This window comes from Chroicocephalus ridibundus, chromosome 11 (genome assembly GCF_963924245.1).
Source record: "Chroicocephalus ridibundus chromosome 11, bChrRid1.1, whole genome shotgun sequence".
Taxonomy (NCBI): Eukaryota; Metazoa; Chordata; class Aves; order Charadriiformes; family Laridae; genus Chroicocephalus; species Chroicocephalus ridibundus.
In genome coordinates, this window is record NC_086294.1 from 15787959 (window position 1) to 15811510 (window position 23552).

General features: G+C 47.0%; 1 protein-coding gene across 1 annotated transcript; it reads left to right on the plus strand.

Moving 5' to 3' along the window:
• Window positions 1-217: 217 nt before the first annotated feature.
• Window positions 218-23095, plus strand: TGFBI (transforming growth factor beta induced). Its single transcript, XM_063349468.1, has 17 exons — window positions 218-378; window positions 4787-4885; window positions 11657-11721; window positions 12609-12766; window positions 13878-14042; window positions 14541-14687; window positions 15389-15530; window positions 16116-16328; window positions 16478-16615; window positions 16858-17003; window positions 17162-17298; window positions 17915-18045; window positions 19918-20042; window positions 21002-21104; window positions 21306-21385; window positions 21749-21773; window positions 21943-23095. Exons 1-17 carry the CDS (start codon window positions 266-268, stop codon window positions 21996-21998), a joined length of 2043 nt encoding a protein of 680 aa, XP_063205538.1. The 5' UTR covers window positions 218-265; the 3' UTR covers window positions 21999-23095.
• The last annotated feature ends 457 nt before the right edge of the window (window positions 23096-23552 follow it).

Below are 23552 nucleotides of genomic sequence, written 5' to 3' on the forward strand. Positions count from 1 at the left end.
GGACGCCCCTGGCTCCCGCAGCGGCGGGGCACGGACGGACAGACGGATGGGTGGGTGGGCGGATGGATGGATGGATGGATGGATGCCCTTCCCGGGGGGCGGCCCCCTCTCCCCTCCCCTTCCCTCCCCTCCCGCCGGGCCGGGCGGCGGCTCCGCTCCCCCCGCGGGGCCGCTCCGCCGCTCCCCGCCCCCGCCCCGCCGCCGCATTTAACGGGGAGCGCGGCCGCCGCCGGCCCGTCCCGGCCCGTCCCGTCGCCTCCCGGCCATGGCGAACCGGCCGCTGCTGCTGCTGGCCCTGGCGCTGGGCCTCGCCGTCGCCGCCAAGTCCCCCTACCAGCAGGTCCTGCAGCACAGCCGGCTCCGCGGCCGCCAGCACGGGTAAGCGCGGCCGGCCGGCGGCCCCCCGCCACCCCCCCCGGGGAAAAGTAGAATGAGAGTGGGGGGGAAACGGTTTTCTCCCCTATATTTGCACAAATCCCGGTGGGAAGCGGTCCCGCGGGGGGTGGCGGCTCCCTGCACCGCCGGGCTCCGGCCGCTGCGCGGGTGCGGAGGCGTCGCCGAGGCCGGGGTCGGTGCGGGGCATCCCGCAGCTCGGCCCTGCCGCGGGGGAGCTCTGGCTGGGGGCTTTCTTCCTCCGAAAACGGCTTTTTCTTTCTTCCTCCGCAACGACTTTTTCTTTTTTCCTCCGATAACGACTTTTTCTTTCATCCTGGAATCACTTTTTTCTTTCTTCTTTGGATAACTTCCTTCCTCTCTCTCAGGATGCTTAATATCCCAGATGTCGTTTCAGACTCCACAATGATTCTTTATCGGTCTATCCCCATTAAGGAAAAAGGCGGGGGAGGGTGGAGTGGGGAAATCTCAGATTTTGAGCAGTTAAACATTTTGTGGAAGGAATTAGCGTTTTCATGAATTTATAGAAAAACAAAGAAAATTGGTTCAATGTCAGAGGAGTGTCTCTGTGGAGTGGGCACCAGCTTACTCTTGATTGGAACCCCCAGTAAGTCTTGAAAGTTTTCTTGACATGAGTAATCACTTATTTACTCATAAACATTCTGAGATAAGGAATATCCAAAAAAGAGCTTGTAGACCTCTCTAGATGGACAATGTGTTATGGATTGAGTAGTTTGAGTCTTCATTGATAGAAAACTAACTCAAGGTTAATAGTTGTTCCCACTGTTTTTAAAATTTATTGGGAATTAGGAAGGGTGAAAGGACTACAGACCTTTCAGCTGGCTTTTGTCTCTCACCATGGTGACATTGATTGAACTGTAGCTTCCATTTAAATGGATTGCTGAAGGCAGGGTCATGGAACGCTTTTAAAAACCCCCAAGACTGAAATATTGCAATTTGATACATTACCTGGCAGGGATCCAGGTCAGTATTTATGAAAAGGGGTATGCTGTGTATGTGTCTCATCGGGTACAGAACCCAGCAGACAAATTCTGGGCTAATGTCTATTTGTAAAATCTGTATAATGAAAGAATTACAGTGATTTACGTACAAATATAGTCAGTCTTGTTCTTCATCTCTGCGTGATCTGAAACGAGGTAAATATCCAGTTCTGCTGATAGCCCTGAGGCAGAAATTTGCTGGGACTTGGCAAGTTAGTGCAGTCCCGGTGTAAATCAGTGCACTCATCTCTGCAGAGAGAAGCCTGTTGCTGCCGGTACAATCAATAGAAACACAGGGTAAGATGTGATGGCGGTCCATGCTGGTGCATGAAATCTTTGGGAGATGCAAGGAATTAGTATGCCGGGGTTTCCAGATGAAGTGAAGTTACGCTGAGATAAATCCAGCCACAGCACTTTGCTCATTGGTCCCTTTCTGACAGAGAGAGCAATTTATACCCAGCTAATTTTTAAACATCAACTGAATTTTGAACATCGATTAATGATGTGCCAAAAAGATAGAGAGACGCAAAACCAGCCAAAAAGTTCTTGGATGTGAGGCGGGTTGTTTTGCTTGCAGGAGGGAGCTCCGGAGGGATGTGCAACCGGAGTTGCCACCCTTTCTGCTGTGAGTATCCCCCCCACCATCAATGCTCCTATTGAGCCGAGAGCAAGTTGGGTGGCAGAGCTTGGCTCTGCAGCAAAACTTGTACATCTTAATTAACTTTTTTTTAACAAGTGAATCAGGTCAAGTCCGGGAGAGGAGCTGAGAAGTATATAAGGAACGTTAATATTTGAAGGCGAAAACCTAGGCGCGCTCTCCCCAAACTCACTTGGTTTTGTGGGCACTACGTGATGCCGGGGAGCTTCGTGGACATGTTTATGGCAGGTAGCTGGGGCTGTATGGTAGATCCTGCTCTTCTCTGCCCCTTCCCGAAGGGCAGCCCCTGTCCCAGCAGCTCCCAGCTGCTGCCTGCCAAGTGGAAGGCTTCAGCTGAAAGGGAACAATAGGCAGTTTTATCCTCGAGTCAGCGCGGCTGGCTGGGAACGGCATGGCAGAGGTGATGAACTCCAACGAGGAGAGGGGAGAGTGTTGACAAATTCATTTTAAGCCAGACTGGGCAAAGGACCAGAACAGGCACTGCGGGGAGCCGCTACTACAGCCTGCCTGTGGGAATCATTGATAACACGGCCCCGGGGGGGGGAATTTTTCCACACTGAGGGAAAACTGGGAAGATGTTTTCCCCGATTAGTCGGTGAGGGAGCAGCAGTCCCACGGATCTGCGGTCCCGGGCAGGGAGGAGGGAGCAAGGCAGCGCCGGGTTCAATACTGTCCTGAAGGTGCAAGGGTTTTCTTGGCAGGCTCCTCCTGGGGATACGGGGGAAATGATCAAACAAGTCCTTCGGTAGCCAGGCTTGTCAAGATGAATATTAGAGGGATTGTCCACTGCCGTCAGCCAGACGCTGAAATCGAGGCAAGGTTTGGAATTTCGATGTAATTGGAACCATATTTCGGCACGGCGGGGCCGGGGTAGCCGAGGTGGGCTGAGTCAGAGAGCACAGACGTCTCTCTAAGTGATGATTTGGCATGGAAATTACTGAGCCTGGGCCAGTCTGCACCAGCTGAAAGTTTGGCTTTGTGATTTCTAACTTTTTTTTCCAGTTGATTCTTTCTCCGTGTCCCTCACCTCATATATAGAAAGGGGGAAATAAATGCTTTCATGCAGAAACAAGCCACCATTACTGGATATGGCAGTAACGAGGGAAATGGTGAGCCTAATTCCCCCCGGGGTCCCATGGGCCCTCGCCTTCCCCTCGGGGCAGGACGAAGGTGCCAGGGCTGGATCCTGCCTCCGCAGGGCCCTGCCGCAGCCACATCAACAAAGGCTCATTGAAGGCAAGCCAAACTCCCGCTGAGACTCCTGCTGGACTTAGCCAACATATAGGAGACCCTCGTGTTAATTCATGCTAATGATGGGCGGGCTGGCCCGTTTTGGAGAGAGCCGAATTTGGGATGCCGGTGAAAAACAAGCACGGCCGCAGGAAGACTTGGTGATCAGGCTGCAAATTCTGCTTTTGTTAATTTTGGTAGGCAAGCGGGCAGCGTCTCGGTCAAACCCAGCAGGAAACAGGCTGCTGTCTGTTTTTTCTAAACAGACCAACAAGACCTTTACAACAGCATCTCCAGACCCCATCCGGAGTTTCATTTGTGCAAATGAAAACTCTGTCCTGGACAGTGCAGAGCGCTTCTGATGGGCTGAAGTGATGATTTATGTAATTTGCTTAATTATTTGTTTTCCCTCCATCTGCCTGGCAGCCAACACTGCGCATACTTTTGGTGCCGCTGACGCAACTGGGACATGGCGTTGTTGTTGGGAATCCAGTCTCAGTTGACCTGAGCATCCCCAGCTTGCTTGGGTGCTTGCTGCACCTCTGGCTCAAGCCCAGGGGCAGTCGGTGGCCTCACAACCCGGATCCATAAATCATATCTCATGCGCTGGCCATGTGTTGCCCACATCCATGGCCAGGGCTGCTGGCCACAAACCATGGAGATGGTGAGCCAGGCTGAGCAGGGAAATGCTGTGCTGGCCAAACCAGCGGCAAGTAAACTCCCAACTCCCGTTTGACCACGTCTTTGCTCACTGTGATACCACTTCTTAGAAAGCTGAAAGGCTGCAGTCAGCTCTCAGTGAGGTTAGTCACACACGTAATGCCAAGCGTCTACTTTTCTGGTTGAGAAGCAGCTCTTGGTACCTTATGATAGCCACTGTCAATCTGTGCTGTCATACCTGGTGTGTCAAAACTGGAGTGGGCAGTGCCACTTTCTCGTTTTCCCCATCAGCAGCTCAGCATCCATGTCCAGAATGGGCCGAGTCCGTTTTGATACAGCAAAAGTACCCGTTCCAGTTTTGGTGCAGGTTGGTCCAGAGGCTGATAAATATCTGTCCTTCTTTATGTCCCAAACAATAAAATAATGTTTTTTTTTTTTTTGGAAGGATTTGAATTATTGCATAAATTTATGAGGTTTTAGCTGGGATCCCAAATTGTAAGTAGCTGTTCGCCGTAGAAATACTGACCAAAGTATTATTTTTAACTTAATTTCTTGCTATTTTGGTGAGAGGTGGAACACGGAAAGAAGTCAAGATTTTTGCACTTAGTGAAGAAGAAGATACCCCAGCAGAGTGAAGAGAGATCCCTTTCACTGCTTCCTCCACGTCATGATAGTCATTATACAGCTGGATCTAGCAAGTTGTCTTGCAGCACTAAGTTTCCTCCTTTGCAACCCCAGCAGGGCTTTTCGGGTGCTGTCAGGTGGGGTCTGGCTCCGTGCTGGGGGTCAGCACCGAAAGGAGGGAGGCTTACCAGACCCTCTTCTGCTTTCTCATCCCCTGTAGCCCCAATGTGTGCGCGGTGCAGAAGCTGATCGGCACGAACAGGAAATACTTCACCAACTGCAAGCAGTGGTACCAGAGGAAGATCTGCGGGAAGTCAACGTAAGTACCCGAGTGCCGGCCAGGGTCTCCCCAGAGACCCCATTGCGGAGGTGGGTGCTGGGTGGGAGAAGCAGGTGATGTGACAGATGTGGGATGTCAGAGCCCGCGGCATGGGCTTAATGCGTATAGGCGTTAAGAATTGTTTTAGCCGTCTGCTCTCGAAGAAATACTTGTGCCTTGTTTGTTTTCTCAAATGGCAAACGTGATCCTAAAATGCTTAGATGTTAAGAATGGAAAGTACCATGTAAATACAAACCCTGACGGTTTATTCTAGTTGCATTTCTATGTGTACTTCTATAGCTCTCAGTGCTGTAATGAAGTGCGTACCAGATGTTTTCTAGTACTTCGCTGTGTCTCTCTCCATGCTGCCTAGATTAAAAAAAAAAAACAAAAGGGGCAGGGGAAAAGGCAACCCAGAGCTGATGGATATTGGAAGGAACATAAAATTCATCTAGACATGTTTGCTTTGGAAGGGAAAACAGAAATAAGGGGAAAGAGGTGTCGGTTTTAGCCAACACTCTCTGATGACTCCACCAGGAAAGTTAATTAGACTTGCAGGCCAATTCCCCGACTAAAAGTGCAAACAATAATATTCAAGTAGCTGTTGCATAAAGTATCTGTGTAAGCAGCCTCGGGACATTCTTTTGAAAGATGTAGTCAGCAGATAATTAAGGATCTGCATGCTTGACGATCTGCCAGGCTGTAGATCAGGAGCAGAGAATCTTTTTCCTTGGAGTAGGCCAAACTGGGCTTTCAGACACGTTTGCTGGCCCACACTTTAGCACGCACCACCACGTTACCCAACGTCAGCGCGAAGATGCCCTGGGGAGCGCTGGCCGTGGGGAGCAGAGCTGTGGGCCAGGTCTGGTCCTGGAGCTGCACGGTCAAGAAGACCAAACAGCAGAAAATCATCTCATGTGTTTCTGGTATAGTCCAATGTAATATGTAATTAGATCTATAGCAACATGCTGTTCTTTATTGCACATTAAATAAATTCTGTTTCTGTAGTAAACAGCAGACGTTGAGATCTTGAACTGTCATGACCTATATGGCTTTTATTTTCATTGCCTTTACGGGTTTGGCTGTGATGGGATTCGTTTGGGCGTCAGGATTTGTTTCATGTGTCTGATGTTGGTATTGTGAGGAGGAGCGCCAAACAAGGGTGGTCACTGTGCATGGCTTTCAGCCTTTCATCATGCTACCCATTAATTCATCTGAAAGAGGAAAATTCTGTACTTCAGGAGGATATATTGCAGGAGGTACCGTATAGCGAACGCGTATAGCGGTTTCCCTTATGTCCAATTGTCCTTACAGAAAAAAAAAAAACAAAAAACAAGGAGAGGCAATATTGTAAAAAAAACCAACCAACCAACCAAAAAAACCCAAGTCCCTCCCTTTAATTTTACAAAACCACCAAATCTGGGAAGACTTCACTCGGGTGATTAGAGTTCAGGGTCTCCCGTTGGCCGAATGGTGGCTTTTTTGACGTAAAATGGACAAGATTATGGAATGGCAATATGGAATCATCATTGCCCCTTCTGATAACAGAGTAGCTTAGTAGGTCTCCAAAGAAAACATGACTCAGCGGCAGATGTGGGACGGCTTTGCTCTTAGAGTCACTGAAAGGCAAAGCAATCCAGCCACGGATTTCTTGAGCTCTGAAGCAAATGAGAAACTAAACTCAAGTAACCCAAGTGTGCAGCTGTATTTGGCAGAGACAAACTCATCTGCTTATCTCCAGAAAGAGGTGGAACAACTGGCATCTGGCAATATTTCATTATTTCATTTGAGGAGATGGGGTGATCTCTTCTAACCTCATTTTCTCTGCTTTTACCCAAGTGTCTAATCCAATGGTGCATTGCTGAGAGAAAAGCACACACAGCGTTAACCTGCCTGTTAACCTATGAGCTAATGTTCCCATTATACATGGAATCTGCTCACTATTCTTCGCTTTGCATCATCTCCACAATGGGTGTTATTGTCTTTTTCTCTCTTCCTAGTCATTTTTGAGCCTGGGCCCTACTTTGCCCGTTAGCAGTACTTGTGCAGAACAAAAGACACGTGCCTTGACTCACATTTTCTGGAGGACCCTGGGACAGCTCTGATTACAAATGTTTGCTGATGATGGCTCCCACTGGACGTGGCGTTCCTGGTGTATGGAAACAATCAGGAGACATTTGGGCCATAAAGGACATGATGCGTTATGCTGCAGCAGTCAAATTCTTAAACCAGTGTCAGAGGCCTGATGCTGTGCCACGCTCAGTGCATCAGCACCCAAGAGAGTACGTGGGCACAGTTAACGGTGCTCAGCATGAACCCTCGAAACTGGCCCATTGTGTGGGACTGAGCTGGTCCGCGAGAGGTTTTGAGAATACCAGCTGTCTTTAAATCCCAGAAAGAGTCAGGATTTGGCATGTTCATCACCATAACCCGGTGGATCCAGCCTTTGTTTGGGATCCGTAGTCAGAAGTCCTCTCCTGAAGCTGTGTGCTGGGTCCTCTTATTGGCAGGGGGATCCATTCCATCAGCCCAGGCAAGATGGTGGAGCTGGATGAGCATGGTCATTGCCCTCCTCCTCCTAAAAGGTTTTTCTGACCTGTGAGGAGTCCTGGGATAGAGGATGCTTGACCCATCTCACCTACTTCACATTTGACCTGGCTGTTATCCTCCTCAGTTGCTGAAAGGGTCAGTGGTGCCGTAAGTTGGATGTGTGTTGCAGGTACAAATACCTGGCTCTAGGAAGACAGTTTTGACTGCTTTGATCTATTTTCTTTTCCTGCCCTGAGCACTGTTTCAAAAGGTAGGAGGGAGGGAGATCAGTGAGAGACCAGGTACTGCAGAGAAGCAAAGCTGAGCTCCTGCAGAGCGACTGGAGCAGCAAGGAAAAGCCAGCTCAAAAGACCTGGATGTGCCTGGTCTTGTCTCCGGGTACATCAGCTTTCGGTCGCTGCTCCAGGCTCACGTCTGAGAGCGCTCACAGTCACCCTGGGGTGCAGCAGGCGCCGTGCTGAGTTGCTCCATAGCTCTAACCAGAAACAAATAGGTTACGGCTGTAAGGCAGAGGCTGGTAGGCTCTGCAGGCTTTCCTCTTGAGCAGCACCTTTTGGTCCGTGGAGGTGGAGTGCTCTACTGGGGCTGGATGTGCTCAGTGGAAATTTCAACTCATGCATCGGAAGAGGAGTCTTAGCTCTTTATCTGCTTTTTTTTCTTTGTTTTTCTTCTCTTTGAGAAGTATTGGCTCGCAGAGTTAGGGAGAAATTAGATAGAGAATTTATGTACATTTTTTATCATTGCATTACTTGCTGATGAAGTGAGATAAGGCAGTTGGCAACACGTCTGACACTGCTTTGATTTTAATGAGCACTGAAACAAGATTGTTTTGGTAATTAGGTAATTTTCCACTGTTGGTTATTCCAAAGCCAAAGAAATAGTTTATTTAGAGTATATTCTCATCGTTGTGCTTGTGTTTCTTTTATAGTTTTCTACCTCCCTATGCACTGGACTCATTCTTCCAGAATTGGTGTTGCAATTGAACGTGTGCCTAAACACTTTTTTATCTCGAGAATGAAAAGGCAACTTACAGAAATTTGGGGTTTGATTATTATTTGAGGAATAACTAGTGGTAGTAAGTTTCCCCTAAATATGTTCCTTTTTTTTTCCTTTTAAATTAACTTTCCTTTTCTTGTCTGATGTACTTTCCTCAGTTCAGGAAAAAAAATTACTCTCTGGCACTTATTTTACAAAAACAAAACATATGGGTTTTATTACAGGAAATTATTACAAATGGATCTTTATGCACTAATATATGCCTAAGCTTATTTTTATTACCTTGAAAAACGCACTTAAAATTTAATTTCAGATTCTAAGACTGCAACAGCAGTGAAACAATGACTAATAAAAGCCAGGGAGCTTGCTTCTGCAGTCAGGCACAGATAGACATTTAAGAAATACAGTGTTTCAAAACCAGTGGCTGAAAAACTAGAGATGTGACTCAAAATTACTCAATGAGGAGGTCAGGAAATTGTGGGCAGAGGCGTTGCAGAGTGGATGACAAATGCTCTTTGTACGAGGGCATTGCTTATTTAACCCACATCACTGGCACCCGCCGTGTCCCGGTGTAGCAGTCTGTAGCCGCTGAGCAAGCACCAGAAACAGGGATGGACTTGGCAACTCCAAAGGCTTCTGTGCAGAACCCGGTGCACGGTGCAGTGGTTGTGAGTGCTCCATGTTCTCTCCTGTGAGCTGTTTGCCCCCAGCGGTGCAAGAGAAATACTCCTCCCCGGTCACCAGACTGTGGTTCCTACCCAACTGGAGGAGGACATGTCAAAGGAGCAGCCTTCCTCCCATATGGATGTGTAGGGTCCTGTAGCATCGGGATGCAGAGTCCTGCAAGTGGGGCAGAGCAGCCTTCAAACATGGCCATGCACCTCCTCCTCAAGGGCTGGAGATGGCTGTGGGACTAGCTGGGAGGATGCCCTTTGCCCAGCCCTGAACAACCCCTTAAATGCTGCTCATGTGCCTTTGGGTGGGCTGGGTGGGCTTGTGTTTCCACCAAGACCACAAGCCATGTGAGGGAAAATGGCTGAAGCTGTTTTTACAAACCCCATCCTTGTGGGAGCAAGAAAGCCAAGTACCCTTGCTCCTTGTAGGTGCAAACACTTGGCTGAGCACCTCTGTGTTCACCTAGCCCTTTGCAGAAGATTCCTGGTGCTCAACTCAAAATGCTGGCATGCAAAACGCGCACCAGATGATGCTGGCTTGTCAACTCCAGTGGGTGAGTGAGACTTGGGGCTTGAATAAGCCCCTGCACGGGTGGAGCTGGCCCCATTACTGGCCTCGGTGCTCCTTGCCATTAGCTTCCCTTGTGGGGTGGTGCTGGAGATGCCCATGAACCTGCTGAGAAGCAAGCGGTGCCGTCCCTCCATCCCTTCCCGGTGCCCTTCCTCCATCCCTTCCTGTGCTCTCCCCTCCTGGCAGGCGCCTGGCTGCTGGGGCAGCCCCGAGCCGGCGAGCATCAGCGTCCTGCCCCTTCGTCACAGCTCATTAATCTCCAATCGATCTATAAATAAGCCTTTTAAAGCCTACGTCAGCACTCAGGAATTACTTACGCTGAACTTTGGAATGATTTCTCTTTAATCAGCTCCTCGTCTTTGATTACAGGTCTGAACCAAGGGAACTGTCTAGACTGGATTTAGTTTCTAGGGTGAAAAAAAGAAAAATCAGAGGTAGGGGAGGGAAGTGGCGGGGGGGAGAAAGTGTGTGTTTCTAATGAACATGAGACGGGGGGGCTGGGGAAAGCAGAGCAGCAGGGTGTTAAGATCGCCAGTAGTCAAAGGAAGGGATTGCTTTAGGCAAACTCTTTCCCACATGGAATATATAATGTCTAGACAATCAGTCTGGGTTTGCTTTGTAATTCTCTTAGGAAACCGTGACACAGAATTTATTTGCTTCTGTCACAGAAAAGCAGGTATTTGTTTCACTTACTGGCTCTTAATTACCCCGAAGAATTCCCTCTTAAACCCCAGGCATTTCCACTGTTTGTTAACGGTGGTAAAATGATGACAAATATCTGAAGCTTGAGGATTTTCCTTTCTCTTTGAGTGAGTGCGCTGAGGCTCGGCGCTACAGCATCCTACTTGTCTCGAATCCAACCGGGAGCACAGAGGAAACGCTTGTCTTTGGGAGGGACACCTATTCCCTCCCTGTCCTAGCCCATCGATCGGATGGCCTCGCTCCTGTCACACCAAGCATAAGAGCAATAGGTGAAAGAATCCCCTGTGAGAAATAAATGGGCAACTTCTGGATCGATTCTCTTTTTCCTTTTTCTTTTTTTTCCCCCCCTGTTAATATCAAAACATATTCTCTCAAATGGCCAGCTCTGAGAATCAGAGGACTTTTATCTCCCATTGAGCTGCAGACGATGGATGCAGCATTCAGGTGGCTCTTGCTTATTTTGGGTCTGCAAATCTGCAGGATGGCCCCGAGTCCCCAGGATGGGGTCTGCAGCCCCTGTGGTTTTACTGGGGGATCAGTGCTTGGTCAGAGCAGCAGTTTGCTGCCAGCCAGAAGGAAAAGCTGTGCTGAGGGTATACGGATGTATCCGGTGTTAGTGAAGATGGATGTGCTGTGGTACTGCCTAGGGATGCCCATGGATGCGCATTCCACCACCAGCGAGGCTTGTCCTTGCAGGGTTTATCGCAAGCCTTTCTGCCACAACACCCAAGACTAAGGATGCTCCTTCCCCTCCAGGGCTGTCTTGTGGATTTTGCCATAAGTAAGCGAATAATTTCTGGTGGTGGACAGGAATGGGGGGAAATGAAGGGGAAACGCTTGGCTGGTTTGGTCAAGCAGCCGTACCGGAGTTGTAGTGTGTTGCCCAAACAGTGATCAGACGTGACAGCAGCAGTCAGCCGGGGAGATCCCCAAATCCCGCGGGAAATGTGCCCAAAGGAACCAGCACTTGCATTGTCTCACGTAGGTTATCTGTTGGGACCGTGGCCTCGGTTTCCATCCACTGTTTGTACAAAGTCTCCTGGAAAGTGTGGTTTTTGAAAAGAAATCGTGTCTGCTTTTTTTTCTGGGGAGAAATTGGCAACATGCAGCCCTGAAGGAGATAAAATTTGTGGTTTGTCTTTTATTCAAGTCTATATTTCTAATGAAGAGTCTGCTTAGAGCCATCACCAAATATGGATGGAAACACAACTATAGCAAATAGGGGGAAAAGCAGTGAGACGCCATCAGTTAATCTGCCATATCCATCTCTTATTCCAGGGTAATCAGTTACGAGTGCTGTCCTGGATATGAAAAAGTTCCTGGAGAAAAAGGCTGCCCAGCTGGTAAAAATACGCTTGACGTTTTTTAGACTTCTTAAAATTATACAGCTGCCTAGTAAAGGGATATGTTAGAAAATTACTCAAAGTGGATTTGATTTTTGCAATTTGTGCACAATATTGCCATGAACAAGTCAAAAACGGACTCAGCAGAGCACGAGCTGAGTGCCAGATCAGCTCCAAAGCATGCAAAATGGTCCAGACAACTTAAAGCCTTGGTTATAATTAAACTTAATCAAGCAGAGGAGGGCCATGGGGAACTACTTATTCCAACAAGTAATATAGCAGTATTGGAAATGCGATACAAAGGAATGATAGAGTAGCAGACAGCTCTGCCAATCTCTGCTCATTTTTATTTTGGCAAGCATGAGGTTAGCAAAACTGCATTTAGGAGAAAATACAGTTCAGCCACCGGTGGGGGTTGGGAGGGAATTAACTGGGTTTATTGAAGAAAGACATATTCTGCTTTTGCTTTCTGAACACTTCCTTCCACAAAAGTTTGATGCCGCCCAGTTAACCATGTGGGCTGGTGTGGATGGGCCAGTGGAGACCGAGACCTGCGGCGAGCTGCCGGCTCCAAACACCGAAAGCCTGAGTACAAACAAGGATTAGGTGAAAGCAATGAACACCTTTCCTTGCCTCAATTCACATCCATATAAATCCAGAGTAACTCCATTTAAACCTGCAGAGATGCAGTAGACCCTGGATTACGCTGCTGTAATGGAGGCCGGAGCTGTCAGGCTATGATTATTTATTACCTAATTAATGAACAGATACGAGTTCCCTGACGTGCTTCATTTCCCCAAGTGTTCTCACCCGCAGCTCTCCTTTAATTCAGCGCAGTGCGGGAAGGATGAATGATGTGTTGGGAGCATAACCTTCTCTTCTTTCAGCGCTGCCGCTTTCAAACATCTATGAAACCCTGGGAGTTGTTGGGTCCGCCACCACGCAGCTCTACTCCGACCGGTCTAACCTAAGGCCAGAAATCGAAGGACCTGGAAGTTTTACAATTTTCGCCCCGAGTAATGAGGCCTGGGCATCCTTGTCTGCTGTAAGATAAAATTCCTCCTCTTCCTCCTCTTCCTTTGGCTTTCTCTAGTGGAGATCCAGCTCTGCAGGGGTCTGGATCTACTCCTGTCTAGTAGAACAGGCACAGTCCTGATGTGGGAAAGATTGAATTTCTAGGATGGGAATCACTGTACGGGTCCATCAGCTCCAGAGCTTTGTTTCTGAAAGACCTAACGCTAGAGAGATGTGGATACTCTGCAGTGGGTGGACGTAAAAATCACCTAATTCAGTTTTCCCCGCCTTCTTACCACGAGGGATTGCAATAAGACCCACAGCAAGAGACTTTCCATCCCTTTTGATTTTTCTTGTTGACCCTTGCTTTACCACTCTGGTTGTTCTGACTAATTTGCACAAGCAGCCAGTCCCAGCTGGAGCCTCTGTTGCCACTGATGCCTTTCTGCAGCAGAGTGTTCCTGTGCTCAATTACATATAAATTTCCTTCATATTGGTTTTTATTTTCTCACTCTGTGACTTGTGAAGTTTCCACTCCTGAAATCGTCACCGCTGTCCTGCTGGTGCTCCGACCCTAGCAGAGCATCTCTGTGAACAGGGGAGAGTCCAGATTGTACAAGCCCTACCCAGTTACATCCCTCATTTAAATCCCTTGTCCGTAAAGACGTAAGAACAACTACTGGGGGAGGGAGGGGGCATCTTTTTGGCTATCCCCACTACCAAGCCTCTACCCCAAACCTGCACCAGCTGAGCCTCTTGCGAGGACAATGCTGTTGGGGAAGGTCTCGTGGTGTATTTGTCCTTGGCCCTGAGCGATGCCTTTTGTTGCCTTGCTGCTTATTTCGATGCAGTGATCCCTTGCTTCCATCATCCCTTGCTTGCTGCCATCATCCCTTTGTCTGCCAGGGATGGGGGTGCCAGACCTACTTCCTGCTGTTGTAAGGGAAAAGATAAAGAGTTATGAAAGTCAGAGCTCTTAATTTGCACAGACGGCTTAAGGCTGAACACATCACTTAACACATATGCACACATACACACACCCGCCTCGGAAGTACCTCGGATGCAGCCAGAGCTCTTGTCTCTCTCTAACAACTGGCTTAATTGCACTCAGCACTGAAAAATGAATTTTTCTGATTTTTCAGGAAACTCTGGATTCCTTAGTCAGTAATGTTAACATTGAGCTGCTCAATGCCCTTCGCTACCACATGGTGAACAAACGGGTCCTCACGGATGATCTGAAACACGGGACAACACTAAACTCAATGTACCAGGACCTGCCTATCCAGATTCACCACTATCCCAACGGGGTAAGGCATTTGTATTAAACCTACCCCCAGCGGACTTGCTTTTCTGCTGCCTTGCACCTCCCACACTGTCCTTGGACCTCCAGGACTCTGTAATGCTTAGGTTGACAGCTGTTGATTTAGAATACGTATTTAGAAGGAGCTCAAAAATAACATTTATAAGCGGATAGTTTCATCGATGCTGTTGCAGGGAAGTTGCCCGCATTGCTATATAACTTGCCTAAGCTTGCCTAAGTATTGGCTTTTGCATATTTTCTTAGTCTTGATGATGCAGGGTAGACAAAACCACTGATTATTTTCAAAGCTCTTTAAACATGAACTGTTTCAAAGATTCTTGATAGAGCATTTTCATTCTTTGTGTGTTTTTTTAGGAAACCACATTTCGGCTCCTGCTGATTCAATATTACAGCGCTCGCTGCGTTTGAAATAGAAAACCAGCGGAGGCTGCTTTACCTTCTTGGTTTAGTGCCCGTAACACCCCGTGGCTCTTTCCTTCTGCAGATTGTGACCGTGAACTGTGCCAGGCTGTTGAAAGCTGACCACCATGCCACCAACGGAGTGGTTCATGTCATCGACAAAGTCATCGCCACCACGACAAACAGCATCCAGCAGATCATTGAGACTGAGGAAAGCCTGGAAACTCTTCGGGTGAGTCCACCCCACGCGTGCTCCAGGGCTCCTTGAAGATGGTCAGTCATCCCACTCCCAGTGGATCGTCATGAAGAGCTTGCTAATGCCTAGGTGCTGTGACCCTAAAGCTGCTGATAAAAATCCTTGCACCAATATAATTTATTTTTCTTTAGGAAGAGAAGTGTTTGATATCAGCGCAAGTAGGGTTTTATGAGAATAATTGCCCCCCTGCTATCGCTGTCAGTAGAGATGTAGACTGAGTCTGGCTTCTCACTCTTCTACAGGAATCTTAGCCTCAGGAGATATTAGCTGTTCAGATTTTATGAGTACCAATTTATTTGCCTCGGTATCTGCCAAGTTAAGGAATAACTTAAAAAGCACGGGGGTTTTGCAGTTAGCCAGCTGTGGGTTCTGATCTGAATTCTTCACTGGAAGTCCTGTGACCCTTTCCAGGCAGAGCATGGTATTCGAACTAGCACTCGGTCTTGCCAAAAAGGGCTCTTGTACTCAAATTTCTGGAGCACAAGAGAACCACAGGGCCAGGTCAAATTTATAAAGGCACCAAAGGGCTGAAAGAAGCTATTCATGATTTTTTGTAAGTCCTCTGAAATTATAAAAGCCGTAATAAATCTGTCCCTTAGTGTGCACGCCTGGACAAAGTTGCTGACCTTTGTATTCTGGCTGAATGCTTTTTACCCTCTATTCTTGTTGCTCTGAAGGCTGCTGTGGCTGCTTCTGACCTCAACAGCCTGCTGGAAAGCGAAGGCCAGTACACGCTCCTGGCTCCAACCAACGAAGCCTTTGAGAAGATCCCACGAGAAACACTGAACAGGATCTTGGGGGACCCAGAAGCCCTGAGGGGTAAGTGCTTGTTTACTGAGCCCACTGAGAGACTGAAGAGTATTCATTTCTTCTGAATTCCTTCTCAAGGACATCTGAACAGCTCCTTGATACACTCTGACAACAGCTGCAGTAAACGCATTTGACAGACTCCAGCTTTTGAAACTGGACAGCCAAGACTTCTTTGGATGTAGACATGGTAGACGTGTAGACGTGGCAGGGAGAGTGTTATCTAGACATGGAGGAGGGGGCTGAAGCAGTCCCTTTTCCAAGTTTTCTTGTAGCACTCCTACATGTGCTATCAATCCAGCAACGTGCAAGAAAACTAGCATCTATTCAATGTAACTCCCCCTAACAAACGAGTCAAATAACCACACAAAACCTGTTGAAGTTGACAAAGGTGTGTAAAAATCACTCTTTTTAAGCACTTAATTTCCCAGGCTACTGAATTAAAACCAGCCTAATTTAAAATGACTCACATCTTTTGGAGTGGAGCCCCATGCAGTGCTGTACAGGAGGCCCTTGCTGTTGAACAGGACCCCTAAAAGATGCAATAATTTCGTAGATGATTTTTCCAGCTCCCTAAGACACTTGCTTCTCTTCCAGACCTGCTGAACCATCACATCCTGAAGTCAGCCATGTGTGCTGAGGCCATCATCGCTGGCCTGACGATGGAGACTCTGGAGGGAACCACCTTGGATGTGGGCTGCAGTGGGGAAGAGCTGACCCTCAACGGGAAGCCCATCATTGCCAACAAGGACGTCCTGGCTACCAACGGTGTCGTACATTTTGTTAATGAGCTGCTGATCCCAGACTCAGGTACTGGTGCCTCTCTGCATCTTTCTTTCTGTTGCCTTCCTTTTGTCTATTTTGCCAAGGAAATACTGGATTTAGAGGGTGTAGATATTTTGTAGTGATGGGGGCATTGCCTTTAACGCAAGGTTACTATATCTTGCTTTTCTTTTCAGCTAAGACCCTGTTTGAGTTGGCACAAGAATCTGAAGTTTCCAAGTCCACGGACCTTTTCAGACAAGCTGGTCTCAGTTCTCATCTAACTGGCAGTGAGCAAGTGACCCTCCTTGCCCCAGTGAACGATGTGTTCAAAGGTAAACCGGGGAGTAAATCCCTTTCTTCGTCAGTTTGGGCCACAGATCTGCTTCAAACAGTCTTCAGCCATGTTTCAGTGCAGGAGCATGAAAACCCTCACTCAAATGCCTCAGCTATAGGCAGTGGCATCTAGCTTTAAAATTAAAACCTGATGCAGATAATACTCTCTATTTGCACTTTTTTAGCGTCCCAATGGTCATCTTAAGTGAATCACTGGTTCCTTCCATACTTTTTGCTGCAGATAGACTCCCCGTCGTTGACAGCAACATGAAAAACTTGCTTCTGAACCACATTGTTAGAGACCAGCTCTCCTCTAAATATCTTTACCATGGGCAGAAACTGCAGACTCTGGGTGACAGGGAACTGAGAGTTTTTGTGTACCGCAATGTAAGTTCCTGCAGCATGCACTGCTTGAATGATGCTTGATGTCTGTAATGTTATGGCTGTCATGTAAAAAGTGTAATTGAGCATTGTGGAAAGTATAAAAATCTCTCTTTTGAAGCATATGCGAATAAAGTCTTTTTTTGGTGGAATTTTGTTTGCAGAATCTTTGCATTGAAAACGCCTGCATTGCTGCCCATGACAAGAGAGGAAGGTTTGGAACCCTGTTTAGTGTGGACAAAATGTTGACTCCACCGTCTGGCACAGTGATGGATGTTCTCAAGGCAGACCATCGCTTCAGGTGACCTTTCTGCTCTTCCTAAGTGCTAGGAGCAGAAAAGCTGGCAAAGCAGTTTCCATTTATTATGGGTTGTGGTCATGACTATATATATTTATATTTTTTTTAAGATAGAAAGAGCATCCAAAACCATGGTCTCATGCCTAAATTATAGGGAGCGAGACTTCAAATAACCCTTCAATGAGCTATGAGCCAAGTGTGTGGTCCCGCTTAATACAGTCAGAAGCTGGCTCCAAAGCCTTCTCTGCCCATCACAGCCACCATGGCCAGCCCTCTCTGTCTCCTCACTACCATTTGGTCCCCGAGGATTCAGCATTCCCAGCTTGCTTTGCTATTTCTCAGATGTTCTGGTTGGACCTCACAGGCTCATTTCCTACCTAATCAACTTTTTGGTTAATTGATTTGGGTAATTGTCCCTTCCCATGGCAGGGAGGTTGGAACAAGATGATCTTTAAGGTCCCTCCCAACCCAAACCATCCTATCATTCTGTGATTTGCTGGACCCCAGCAGGATTTTGCAATTGTAACTTCACAGCTCTCTTTTGAACACAACACGCAATTGCGCAAAGACCAACAAAAGTAATTTATAGTGAAGCATTTTTTGTGTGTTTGTCTTGCAGTACGTTGGTGGCTGCAATCCAGTCTGCAGGCCTAACGGAGAACTTGAACAGGCCAGGTACCTTCACAGTGTTTGCTCCAACAAATGAAGCTTTCCGAGCCATGCCGCAGGGGGAACTGAACAAACTAATGGGTGAGCATTTTCAGAGTGTTTAGATGAACAGCTGCTGTGAGCTATTGGCATGGTGTGGGAGGAATGGCTAAGTTTCTCTGACGTATCTCATTCTTTGACCCAGTGTGTTGGAAGCATGGGCTTCCTACACAACTGATTTGGATAAGTCCTATCCAGCCAAAAGCTGAGGATGGCACTGAACTCTCACACGAAGCGTGGGCATGGGCTTATACTTTTCTTGTGGTTGGAACACGTGTTTGTGCTGCAAACTCACTATGACTTAAATTTGGCTGTGCTGGCTGGTGTAAGCAAGATAACCCTCAGGTGTTTCTAGAGGAACCAGTGAGATCTCTGCCTTGCAAGGCAGGGGTGAAAGAAGTGAGAATGTGGCAGTCGACCACATGGGATCAGGGTGTCTAAAGGAAGTTTTGCAAATAGAAAACATGGTCCAGATTCCACTTCAAGTTACACTGCATGAAATTTAAGTATTAAAGGATGGAGCTGTTGCTCCATCTATGTGTACGTGGACAAAGCAGGAAGTCCAGTCTGATCCTGAGAGGACAACAAATACCCCAGTCTAGCACAGACGAAGATCAGTATCCTGAAAAGCACAGGCGTGCAGGCTGGGTGTGGAAAAATGCATGGGAAAGTTTAATAGAGCTCTTCTGGATAAGCAGCACAATCTTTTATTTTGTTCATGTTGAAAACTGGCTGTGGTTGGAAACAATGTCAGGTATTTGAGTGTAATGTCTTCTCGTCATTAAACCCCAACCAAACATTGACATCATAATTTGGGAAGCATCTGCCCATGGTAGCTGGTTATCCTTTTAAGTGCAGGGATGGAGGAACTGGTAGTATCAGGCTGTACGTCCAGGCTAGTGCTTAATATATAAATATTTCAGAACTGTTTTGCCGCTATTGTAAACGGCTGCAGGAGTGAAGTATCCCAGACGCAGCCACTTCAGATGTTCTTCTTTTTTCACACAAATATTTAGCTTACGCTCCTGATGAAGAAGTGAATCATGTTGGTGGGGATGTGCAGTGTGAACTGGGGCCACCCTAGAAAAACTGCAATGGAAAAAAAAAAGCTGACAGCGTATTTAGTTATGGGCAGTGAAACAAAAAGTCCCCCTTGCTGAAGGAGCTGCTCTGGTTCTGTAGATGGAGGCCATCTTTGCACTAGCTGTTCCCCATCGCCTGCTTGTGGGTTTTGTCAGTGACACTGCATCCTCTAACGGAGAAGATGGAGGAGGGCTGCTGGCCCGTGCTGTGCACATCGTTGCCTCTTCTGGAAAATAGGTGGCGAAGGGGAAGCATCTTATCTTCCTAAGGTCTGTTTCAAAGTGCAGCTAGATGAGTAGACACTCAGTGGGGTGGGGAGCAGGCCAGCAATCTGTGAGCCATTAGTGACATTTCTCCTGCGCTTTTCCCCTTCCTACCCGGGAATCCTGCAGTTTCAGCCGTGAGGAATATTGCCAAGTGACACTGGCGCTGGCGAAGGATTGACGTTTGCAAATACCCAGTGTGCTCTATCTGCTTCCTTATTTCACATAGGCCTTTTTTTTTGCCCTCCTAGACTTCTTTGGGAAGTGAAAGCAGCAACAGAAGCAGGTTCATGCTGTGCACAGTGAGAGAATGAGGGACTGAAAAAACGAGAGAGGGATTTCATATACAGGGCAGGTTTGGTATGTACCAAGGTGGGACATTGGAAGAGTTTCCTTCTGGAATTGCTGGGATCCTGATGGCCTCAATGTCCTAACCAGCTCCAACCAAGGTCCTGCCTTGCACTTTCAGGAAGTTATGGTATTTTCCATGCAAAGTCATTCCAGCACATGAAATACGGGAAGCAAGGGCTGATGCTGTTTTGCAAATGTAAATGTTTTCTTCCCTCAGGTAATGCCAAGGAGCTTGCCAACCTCCTCAAGTTCCACGTGGCTGATGAGATCCTGGTGAGCGGCGCAGTCAATGCCCTTGTGAGGCTGAAGTCCATGCAGGGAGATAAACTGGAAGTCAGCATGGTGAGTCACCTGGGATGGGGTTTCGCGGTCAGCGGGGCTGTGGGCTGTGTTTAGCTGTCCACCTCGAGGACCAAAGTATGTCTGCACGCACTTGGACGGTGTGGGAACCTCTTCTAAATGTGCGCACAGACCCACCAAACAGGGTTTTCTGGGCTGTTGCAGAGGGACTGTTGCCATGTGTTCAATTCAACAAGCTGGCAGTCTTGAAATGTGGTTTGCTTCAGCTTTCTCCCCAGAAGGCCAATTGCAAATGATTTCCAGGAGCTGTTATAAATTTAAACCTGAGTCATGAGGGAAAAAGCATAAATAAATTAAACAAATGGCTTGTTCAGCTAGCACATCTTTTTTAGTGTAACGTAAATGATCTCGGCATGGGCTCCTTTAACACAGCGGGATTTATTTAGATGTATAATTTCATTTCACAAATTCTGCACTACATTAAGAAAATACAGGATCCTCTACTGAGGGAAAAAAAATAATTCAGAAAATAAATAACTCAAGACCCACTCTGTGCGTAAGGAAGAAAATGCGGAATGAAAATGGAAAGGCCAGTGTTTCCAAGGGCATTGAGTTGGACAAGTTGTGTGCTAGGCTCTTCCCGTGTCCAGTCCTGGTCTGCCCTCTCCTGATGCTGTCCCCACAGCCATCCTGCTTGGCACGAGCAGCAGCGCCCGCTGCCGCCAGGGAGCTGGTGGCTGTGCTCTGATGCCGCGGGACAGCATTCCCAGCCAGGGCATCGAGAAAGTCCGTGCTCCGAAGCCCACCAGCCACTCCAGGACAAGCTGCTCAGGCTGTGGTTTGTTTTTATATTCTCCTTAATTGGCAAGAGGAATGAAAACGCCTACAGCCATCCAGTAAATGAATAAATGCAAAATGAGGGCTTTTTTAATAAAATTGGAAACCACTGATGACAAAAGTTTCTCATTTTCTACTTTTTTTTTTTTTCTTTTTCTGAACAGAAAAACAACGTAATACATATCAACAAGGAGCCGGTTGCTGAAAGTGATATCATGGCCACGAATGGTGTGATTTACGCTGTGAACTCTGTTTTACAGCCTCAGGGTAGGTCCTTGGTTAGAAATATCTAGAGCTACACCGTTACGGCAGAGCTGCTTTGGGAGGGAGAGGTGACATGTGGCAATTGCTTCAGTTTATTGAGGATTAATCTGTTCTGGGATTTTCAACACACCCTCCAAAATATCAGAAGGAAGCAGTCTGTGTGCTTTGAAGAGTATTTCAATGCTATCTGTGTCCCACCCGTAGCTTCAAGGCCGCAAGAGAGAGGTGACGAGCCTGCGGATCCCGCATTAGAAATCTTCAAACAGGCATCTGCATTATCCAAGGTAAAAGACAAAAAAATCTCTCACTGTAGAACTACTGAAATTACATCTTGGTAACAACGATTGGAAGATAATGTTGCATTCAGATTTTGACTTCCAAAGAGAGTGAGTGCATGTGTTTCACGGAATGACCATTCCTCTCTTCTTACATGATTTAATTATATAAGAAATAATACATTTTGCAACATGAAGCCTACTGTGAATGTAACCTTGGCACGGTACTACATATGTCATCTTCCAATAATGAAGAGTCATTCATCCATAGTTTTTGCAGACTAGGGGTAAATATATTGACATGCAAAATGTTCTTATAGCTGTCGGAGATTTGTTGTATTTATGCAAACCTTGTATTTTCCTCCCATGCAGGTTTCTCAGAGGAATCCTCGACTAGGTAAAACATCTTCTCTAGCTTGTTTCTAACTTCCGTTGCGCGTCCCTGTCCCTTAAAGAGAAGTTTATTCTGTTTTCTTGCTCCAAGCAAAGATGTAGCCCAACCGGGAGGGGAGGGGACACGGAGATGCTGTGTATTTGTCCCACCCAACTCTGTCTTCTCCTTGCAGCACCCGTCTACTCCCGGTTACTCGCGAGGATGAAGGAGAACTCGGGTGGATTCTGAGCCGCGTCGTGAGCAACCGCAGGCAGCGCCTCCATCCCATCCGCTCCGGCTGACAGCTAAAGAGAAGGACAGAATCGTTTTTAAAAACCAAATATCACCCTTAAATTTATTTTTGCTTCCAATGAAATGGATAGGAAAAATGAAAAGCCATATATATATGTATATATTTTAAGACCATTTTTATTTGGTTTCGACCTTAAAGTTCCCACACTGAGGACAGGTTTGGGGTTTGCTTTTTTGGGTTTTTTTGGTTGGGTTTTTTTTGGTGTTTTTTTTTTTTTTTTTTTTTTTACAAAGTAGTCACTAATTTGCAATTTTTAACACACCCAGTTTTGGGCTTGATACGTTCATACAAGGGCAGGTGCTTAATTGCACCCTGGTTCAGGAGCTCAGAGAGAAGCTCAGGGCTCACCTTGGTGCTGTCTCACTGGGGGAGACCCAAAGGGGCTGAATTAAAGCCCCTTTTCCAGTCTCCCAGTGGTACCTACTGGCACTGCAAACTCCAGGCTCCCCACGCGGGAAGCCAGGTACGATCTCACTGAAACCCCCCTCCAAAGCAGTGCCAGAATTGGGAAATTTTGGCCAGAATGACTTGGCGGGTATCGCGTATGTTCAGCTTTCTGAGCAAATACGTCACTGGGCGCCAACTTTATGGCTGGGCAAACAGCGATTCCTTTGGAGGAAGTAAATTTGTTGAATTAATTAACCATTACCCAAGCAATTTTTTTCCTGTTTTGGGGGGCTTTTTTTTGTTTATTTTGTTGTTTTTTCTTTTAAACAAGCACATGTTTCCTTCTTCCCCTGTGTTTTAAAAGTCTTCCATGAAATTCTGAATTGAAGGCTTTTAACAAAAGCCTCTCTATTGACATTGAGGAAACTGCATAATTATAAGCTATGGTTTGAGCTGTTCTCTTTTTCTTTTTTTTTATTGGGTTTTGTTTATGCCTATGGGTTTTAACTGTGCTGCGTTTTGTTCACGAGATCGAAATGAGAGTTCTCCCTGGCTGAAGCCTTCCAGTAAATGATTCATTTTTAATAATGGTTGTTTTTTTAATAAAAAAATTAAAAATAAAATCAAAAATATAAATATGACAAGGGATTGATGCTGCTTGTTTGGTTTTTTTTGTTTGGTTTGAATTGCCTGATGGCCCAGTTTGACCATCTGATGACTAGTGAGGAGAGGGGGGTCAGATTTGGTTGGATCAGTATTTACAGGTCTAATGGTTACTAGCGAGGAATGGCAAAGCATTTCTCCTCTCTGATCCTGGCCTGTCACCATTTTTCGGTGGTATTTTCATGAGCAGTCGCTGTCACACATTTCAAGGAGCCCAGGGCAGCCGTGTGCATCCTCCCACTGATGCTCAGCCACCTTCACCAACAGCTGGAGCTCAGCGCTCCACGGCACGATGCTAACAGCACCGATTCACCCCATCAGGGCTTTATATTCACTCCCCGGCAGTTATTACCTTGGTAAAACCCAGGATTATGAAGCAAAAAAAAAAAAACCAAAAGGGGTATCAAGTGCAGAATACAAAAAATCCAGATTGTTTTGGT

Coding starts and splice junctions, on each gene's coding strand:
- TGFBI (XM_063349468.1), top strand. CDS start 266: ATGGCGAACCGGCCGCTGCTGCTGCTGGCCCTGGCGCTGGGCCTCGCC. Junction 18,046..19,917: donor GGAACTGAACAAACTAATGG/GTGAGCATTTTC, acceptor TTCTTCCCTCAG/GTAATGCCAAGGAGCTTGCC. Junction 21,105..21,305: donor CTCTGTTTTACAGCCTCAGG/GTAGGTCCTTGG, acceptor TCCCACCCGTAG/CTTCAAGGCCGCAAGAGAGA.